Here is an 8,062-nt window from a genome sequence, read left to right as displayed (position 1 = left end):
AAAAACATTTAAAATATATTTAAATGTATTGTTACAATCAAAGTAATATATTTGCAAAAAAATGTATCACGATAACATACGGGAAATGAAAATATTGATTATTCGTTTAAATTTACATTTTTATTTCTATTTGTCTACTATTACATATTTACTTATTTGGTTATATTTATTACATCTATATTCTATTATTTTATCACACTTGTATTATTTTTGCTATGGAATTTATTTTTTAATGCATAAAAGTCTGCTTTAGTAAGAAATATATAAAAATACATAAAGAAGATTTACTAAAATACTATATATTATAAAACGTAGACAGATATCGGAGAGAGAACAAATTGTGATAATATAATGTTATGAGATTATCTTCTCTTTATTTAAGTCGAAGAATATCCTCGCTGTTAAATGTAACTCTCTTACTAAGATTTACTCAACAAGAGAATGTTTACTCCTCTAGGTTGATTTATCTCACTCGAGAAGATATTATATTCTCAAGATTATTTTCTGTTTGACTTCTCTTAGCACCGGGATAGCGCGAACGCAGTCCCGACTATCAAAAATTGTACGCCCGAGATATCCACATTAGGGATATTCGCAAGGGTCAGCTCAACCGTAGTGCAATGGAAGAGCCTCGCCCTGGAGGAACCGCCTTCATGATCACGGTAACCTCTGCGCCAGGTAAGTATGCTTTTCGCCGCTCGGAGCTCGAATTTATCCCCTTTGAGGTAGCATTTTATTCACGAGTAGCTTTCAGCTGCCTGCGAAACCTAGTGACGAGTTTGCGAACTATCGTGCGCATACATACAGCGACCGATTACAGTGTACTTTCCCCCATGTCACATTGCCAAGAAAGTAGGGGAAACACGTTTACAGGATCGTACGAAGAAATTTCGGAACTGTGGCAAAGATAATGACAAAACTCCTTACTAGTTTATGAATTTAGCATACATGTATGCTTTTTATAATTAAGCGACCTTATCAGAGAGAAATTATTATTATAATTTTTTATAGTAAAAAAATGTTACTTTTATGAAATTGATTTAAGACATACACGACAAAAAGTTATTAAAGTAAACAAAAGTAAATGAACATTCTAGAAAAAAGTTAATGCTCTTTGCAGACAGAAGATGCATTATTATTTATATTTTTGCAATTATTTTATAGTTATTTATTATAATAGTTACATACAGATTTTATTAAAATTCCTTCGTGTACGAAAAAGACACGGGCGAAATGTATAAAGCATGAAGAAGCAATTGAGAATCTCATCACTGCTTATTATTTAATAGCGGGTCATTGATTTGAGCTACGCGAATCTCGCAGGGAGATGCACTTGTGAAAGTGAAGATCTAAGAGACGGCATCCAGAATAGCTAATATATATGCGAAAGAAGTAACGGGCGGACTAAGGTTAAAAAGCCACTCACGCCTTAGAATGCAGTCTGCATTAAGCAATGGAAGTTGGGTACAGATATTGCGAAAGTTTGCCGCGTGTTCTATAATTGCGCGCCATTGCCAAGAGCATAATCTTCCCCATCTCTTTCTCCCGCACTCCTCTTTTCTCCGCTTGTTTCTTGTTTCCCATTATCCAACCTTAGGCACGTGCCCCGGTCTGTTAGCAGCTACAATGAGAAAGGTCGCTCCAGTTTTGTATGCATAAAAACTTCCCAATGTTTATTTAACCACGCATCACGATGCTAATGAGCGCCGGCACCAAAAAAAAGTTTCGCAATTTTTCTTTTCCTTTGACCTGCAGTCTTACGCTCGAAGATTTTCAATATCTACGTATTACACACAGCAAGTGCCTTTTTAATTAATAAAGCGTCATTTAATATAAAATTAACAAAAACTAGCTTCTGGTCTTTTTTCAATATTATATATAGAAATGTCGATAAATCCTTTATTAGCAAAATAAAGGAAGTGATAAATATCACACTTGAAAAGTATCTCATTATTTTAACAATATGTTGAAGAACACAGGTGGAAAATATGATTCAGTAATATTTGTTATCTTTTTGTATTGTCAATAAAATTCTTGTATAATTCTTATATTAATAATTTCACAATGTTGCTATATCAGAACAAATTATTATAAACTTTCATCGACAAACGCACGAAGAAAATCAACAATTTCGTCGAGCTTCGAAAAGAAGCGGAAATCCCCGAATGCGATTTATCGTATGGCATGGGAGGTATTCCGCCGGGAGGTCGGTAGACGCGTTTCAAGAGTTTGAGAGGAGCTTCTCGGAGGCTTTCGGCAACGGGGTTGTTGCGGCGGTATACTCCAGCGGGTAACGAACGATAATTTTTTTTTTTTTGTCCCGAGTGGACGCAGAGCGGCTGAAACGAATTGGATTCCCCCGGGGTCTGATATCGGAGCGGTCGGGAACGTTGATTAATCGCGGGTGCAAACAACGTGTGTAACGCGCTGCTCGATATCCCGCGGTCCCTTTCTTCACCGGGGAAGAGATGGAGAACGCGCTCTGGGACGGCGACAATTAATTTCCTCAATTTTGTCGGTCGTGTGCCGTGATGTTCGCGCGCCAGCTGCGCCGACATTAATAAGGGAAGACGTACGTATCGCCGTGAATAGTGGAAAGCCGATGTACACTGAGGCTTCCTTCGTTCGCCCCGAGTTTGCTCGCTAAAAAGTGCACGTGTTCCGTCTACAGAATACGCAATCGTAATCTTCCATTAATAATGAGATTTCAAGGAGACTCGTTGAAACGGGAAAAATGTGTGTCGGGCAAAATTTAAATCAAGACGGTCATTTGTCTTATATCTGTTTTAAAACTCTTTTCTTTTGTGACAATGTTAAGGCAAAGGTTTCCGGGTAAAAATCTTTAATTTGACCTTTAATTTAATTCTTGGGTTGTAAAGAATTTGATAACGTACGAATAAACATTTTAATTTTAATGAAACATTATTGCTTACAACATACACTTATTATGATTTTATTTTATTTAACACGTGTATATTATTTACGTGTTTTAGTTTTACGTTAATGTAGCGATATCCCTTTATCAAAATAAAAATATTGAGGAACGCAAATGCGAGCAGTATTGGCGCGTTAATTTTTGACGCAACGAGGATTATCAAATCCCTTGGAAATTTCCCCACTTTTTACTAGGTCAAATTCTGCAGGGAGGCACGAATTTATTTTAAACGCAGCTTTACGCTGGGGAAAATGGATATCAGTTTTACGGTCAGCGGTGTAGAGCAAAATCCAACCGGTTCGCGGGCAAAATTGACACGTCGTCCGGGGAGCGTGCGAGCGCACTTTTGCAAAGTCGGTAGCGCACGGCGGAGGACGTTGCACACGCGAAACTCGATTCGCCCGTAGAGGCGTAGAATAGACGCTGTGATATAGCGCTAATATAGAGAAAATTCAATTTGCCAGTCGGAGCTATCGGTCGGCGAGAAACGGGGAGTTTTCGGTGCGAACATTAGCGTCACCGCGCACAAACGGAGGGCTCACAGTTCAGCTCCCTTATAATTGCCAAGCGAAATAATCGGATCCTCCTCTCGGTTTCCGCGCCTTGCCTGTGGTGTTGTTCTTGAAACGTATACGCTACCAAACTTCATTTTCCGGGACAAATAGTGTTTAACGCCTCCGCGCGTTATTGCATATCGCGTAAACAACGACGGGGTAGATTATAGATACGATCTCTGCCGCTCCGGATAAGCCGGAAACATAACGCAAGTTGCTTGATAAGACTTATCGCACGGTAATTGCACAGTTCATTATCAATGAGTTGTTCACGTTTATAATCATGAAACTGCAGCCGTGAATGTGGATAAAATTTCAAGATGGGATTATAATTGGGAGACATCGATCGATCGTCGATTAAATACTCGGGCAATTAAAAACGTATTTCTAATTAAAATAGCCTTCAAATATTATTTCTTACGACAACATGCGATAAAAGAAATATATTTTATTTTTGATAATATTCTTTTTATTTTACTTTATTTGCATTTAATTTTATATCAAAAAGCGCGAGATATAATTTTTATTTTTGTACAAATTTTTTAAATTAATATTTATTTTGTATAATTTTGTATAATTTATATTTCTTTTTTATCAATTTTATTGCAAATATTGTAATATAAATTTAATGATTTGAAAACGGAACAAATGGAAAATAAAATGTTATTTATTTCGCTTTTGTGTGCTTTTATTCGTTTTATTAATTTTTATTTTGCAAGTAGCACATAAAACGCATAATTTCTTTTACCTCGTAAATTATCAGATTTAAAGCTTTATGGGCAACAAATTACTTTCAATAAATTTTCATTCCATGGTAAGGAATTTTTTTCCTTGCCGCAAATCATTGCAAATGATTTCTGTCGATACTATTTATTGTTCACGGGTACCGGGAGACCCAATAAGTGACGATACTGCATCTACACTACATATGGCCGTCGGCCGTCGGCTATTGTTGACGACAGCCGTTGCTCGGATCTGTCAAACGCCGTCCGCTCGTTTATCCACTTTAAAGGCGACGTTTGCAGTATACGTTTTGCACGAGTAACGATTCAACATGGGTAACTGTTGCGGGTCCTGCGACAAGGGACCATCGTCATACGAGGATCTCACTCCCGATCGGGTGCGTCTTCCGCATTTAGGTTAAGTTAAGTTATAAATGCGCGATGTATAAATATTAATCCGTGGACGATCAACGAAAGTTTGTTAAACACGTCGTGACACTCTTGGTAAGCGCAGACACTTTTTTTTATCTCTTCCTCGAGTCCGCCGTTCATATCTTTTTGATTCTCTGCACCGCAAAACTCATGTCCTAGGTTCTCTAACTCTAAAGCATTTCTGACGCGTTACTCTCTTGAATCATTCAGGAAACTATACGCAGGAAACAGGCAGAGGCGGCTGAGAGGAGGATAGCCGAGCAACAGCAACGGGGCATAAAGGACATAGAGTCCGTTAAGAGGCAACAGCGACGGGCGTTGGAGATTGAAAAGCGGGAACAGGAGGCTGCTGCCAGTGGCACGCAGCCTGCGCTACGAGTAAGGATACATTGCGATTGCAAGTTTTGTACTGTACTCTTGGATAAGATTTCATAAAACTCTTGATGAAATCATTTCAGTGGCAGGTACAATAAACTGAGGGAATGTGCTACGAGACTTGATGGAATCGAGCCTTATGTTTTTTCCACTCGGAAGGTATTAAGTATTTTACATAACACTTGGCTGACCAAAGTGAAGACAGGCCTAACGTTACCAATGATACTATTATAGTCACACAAGTGCAATCTTACTTTGTATGATTTACACAGAATTATAGGGAATAGGTGTTTGAGTGTTTTTAATTTAACGAGAATACATCAGCTGAAATCGAACAATCAATAAAACCAAGGTTTGTTTCCAGCTGATATATATTTTTTGTTATGGTTTATATGTAAGTTTGTATATATACATGATTGTGCATGTTCTAAAATATACTACTGACACTATCACTAACCCAAAGTTCTGCATCGTTTAAAATTTAATTTTGCTTCTGCTTTAATCTATTAAATGGACATGTCTCTATTTTTTTACTTGTTATAATGTATAAATATTTATATATGTTCCAAAGAGTTACAGTTATGAACATCAATTTTAAGTGATGAATGAGAATGATGAGCAAAAAAAACCCTTATTCATTGTTAATCTTTCTTTAATAAAAATATACTTTTGTGATTTCAAGTTTTTCAGATTTAAAATTTATATATGTGCCTACACTTAAAAAATGTATATCTTGAGAAATAAGACTATTAAAAAGTGTGTCATTTGTCGATCTCTTATATAAGTTTATATCTATTGAAATACAAATTTCATATATGTAATGTTTAATAATTGTGTGATATAAAAGCAATTTGAATTATAAACTTCGATAATATATTTATATCTACATATAATATTGTATGTATAATATATATAATATATTTGAGTAATACAAAATATACACTTATTATTAGTACTATTATATTATTACATTTTGTTATATATATATATATATATATATATATATATATATTGTATTATATGAAATATATTATATAGTAATACATGTAAATGTACAAATGTAATATATCAGAAATTACAAATGAATGACATGGTATATTTCTGATTGATATATCTCAAATTTTTTGTATCAAGTTTTGCAAATTGCAATATTTAAAAAATCTATAATATACATAAATTAAGACTTAACATATATATCTCTGTGTGTATGTATATATATATATATATATATATATATATATATATATATATATATATATATCTTTAATTTATCTTGTACAATTTTGTCAAAAGTTATATTTTAGATAATAAATTCTCATAAATTAATATATTCATACAAAACAAGTTGAATGTTATATGGAATGCTATTGAAGTCTTAATACATTGAGTGGCTGGACATGATATTAAGAATTTTTCTATACAGCTTATAAAAGATAATCGGTTTGCAAAAAAATATTCCTCATTAAACCGCATTAACGAGGTATAAAAATTCTCTTTATCCATTCCCTATCAACATAACGGCAAATGCTGACGAGATTCGCCTTCTCGAACTTGAACTCCTTAGTGTCTGGTTTTCTTTAGATTTCATATTTTCCCTATCCGATGAACAGACCAAGAGCGAAATAACTTTTTCGCCGATTTACTCTTAAACTCCCTTCCGTGAGCGATTTGTACTTCTAACGAGGCGCCGTTATTCAACGCCAACCACGTGTGAATCTCGTCGGTAGCTGCGGACACACCTGTTTTCAAAGAAATCTCATATAATATTTGTAAATGATTTTATGAATATAGATTTTTATTAAAGGTTATATAAACATATATATAAAACGTAATTAGAAATATCTTGTATGTTCCTCTTATATGTACATTTATATAGAAAATATTATACCTAGCAATTCGTGTAGAGTTATACGTCGACTGGCCAACAACTCCTTGCTGGCACTCCTGATCTCGAATATGAGCAACGCCTGCCTCGGCACACCGTCGCCGTCTATATGGAAATCTATGCTGAACTGAGGATTAGGCATAGCTGGCAGAAGCCGCGATTTCGCGATGGTCTTACCGCCGCTAGGCGAGGCAATTTTATCCGGACTGACACACCTAAAGATTCTTATTTTTAATTTAAATTTATCTACCAGCTATCGCCACATCAATAACACGCTAATAATACTTACGTTTGAAGCTTTACTCGGCAGTACAGTTGGGCGATGTGCGCTACGTGGAGACCCTGTGCCTGAAGAACTTTTCCCTCCACTCCGGAATACTTCTCTCTAGTGCCGTTAACAATTTTTAAATCTGAAAATCCAACAGTTTTATTTCACTTTATGTTTCAGCATTTAGAGTTTCTAAAACTCTAGTTATTTTTCTCTGTAAAAAAGAAGATTATAGGTTTAAAAAAACCAACATGTCTTTTATTGTATCTTTTTTACTGTTTAAAATTGCATCAATAAGCATGAGAGAGATTTAGAACAAAAATATCTGCATGATTACATTAAAATATCACTATCGATGCTATCCACTAACCATTCGGCCTCAATCTTAACCGCGGACTGGGCTGCCTTATCCTGCCCAGCATGTCTGGTTGCGACACCGCGTGAGCCAGACCGGATTCCGACAAGAGCTCCGTGGCGTCGGCCTCCCCGCCGCCTCTGGGTTCCAGGCTCAGCGTGATACCCTTGTTATCATTCTTATCCTCTATAGTCACTTCTGAACGGAATCTACGAAGTTTTAAACCCCTCTTCACCTACAATTACACGAAACATTTCAATCGGACGTTTCGATCATAGATACTTCGACGCGTTTACCTTCTGCTTCATCATGCGAAAGCTGTTGTATTGCGGTATCTTCTTGCTGAAGCTCTGCTCGGGGCTGGGGGTCAAACTGTGATGGGAGGACCGCCTCTCCGCGATCACTTTGGCGGTGTCGGACTCGTCGACAGAATTATCCGCGACCGATTCCGTGATAACTTTCGGAATCCAGAAGCTCGATGTTCCGTTTATTTCGTTGGACTCTTTACTGGTGATGCTAATTTTATCTGTATGAGA

The 8,062-nt window shown here is 36.2% G+C and overlaps 2 protein-coding genes and 1 non-coding gene across 8 annotated transcripts in view; 1 reads left to right on the top strand and 2 right to left on the bottom strand.

Moving 5' to 3' along the window:
* Positions 1-524: 524 nt before the first annotated feature.
* LOC114254013 lies at positions 525-686 on the bottom strand. The gene has a single exon (XR_003625447.1). It is a non-coding gene; the product is annotated as a U1 spliceosomal RNA (small nuclear RNA).
* A 3,636-nt stretch (positions 687-4,322) lies between these two features.
* LOC105835499 (small VCP/p97-interacting protein) lies at positions 4,323-5,777 on the top strand. The gene is made up of 3 exons (XM_012678841.3): positions 4,323-4,609; positions 4,854-5,021; positions 5,102-5,777. Exons 1-3 carry the CDS (start codon positions 4,544-4,546, stop codon positions 5,114-5,116), a joined length of 249 nt encoding a protein of 82 aa, XP_012534295.1. The 5' UTR covers positions 4,323-4,543; the 3' UTR covers positions 5,117-5,777.
* A 527-nt stretch (positions 5,778-6,304) lies between these two features.
* The window catches only part of LOC105835495, a 28,820-nt gene continuing 27,062 nt past the window's right edge, over positions 6,305-8,062 (bottom strand). For all 6 annotated transcript variants that reach the window (XM_036285187.1, XM_036285186.1, XM_036285185.1 and 3 more), the window contains 5 exons: positions 7,823-8,052; positions 7,542-7,761; positions 7,193-7,313; positions 6,907-7,118; positions 6,305-6,757 (listed from right to left, as the gene is read on the bottom strand). In XM_036285187.1, the coding sequence (XP_036141080.1) occupies positions 6,603-6,757; positions 6,907-7,118; positions 7,193-7,313; positions 7,542-7,761; positions 7,823-8,052 (938 nt within the window). In that variant the 3' untranslated portion in view covers positions 6,305-6,602. The remainder of the gene's footprint in view (positions 6,758-6,906; positions 7,119-7,192; positions 7,314-7,541; positions 7,762-7,822; positions 8,053-8,062) is intronic.

The sequence above is a fragment of the Monomorium pharaonis genome, chromosome 4 (assembly GCF_013373865.1).
Source record: "Monomorium pharaonis isolate MP-MQ-018 chromosome 4, ASM1337386v2, whole genome shotgun sequence".
In the NCBI taxonomy this organism is placed as follows: Eukaryota; Metazoa; Arthropoda; class Insecta; order Hymenoptera; family Formicidae; genus Monomorium; species Monomorium pharaonis.
The sequence above is the reverse complement of the archived record's forward strand: the minus strand, read 5'-3'. Positions and strand labels throughout refer to the sequence as shown.

What these genes read in the sequence shown, in the direction of transcription:
- LOC105835499 (XM_012678841.3), top strand. Translation starts at nt 4,544, where the DNA reads ATGGGTAACTGTTGCGGGTCCTGCGACAAGGGACCATCGTCATACGAG. An exon ending in AGGATCTCACTCCCGATCGG is followed by an intron (nt 4,610 to 4,853) that starts GTGCGTCTTCCG and finishes TGAATCATTCAG; the next exon opens with GAAACTATACGCAGGAAACA.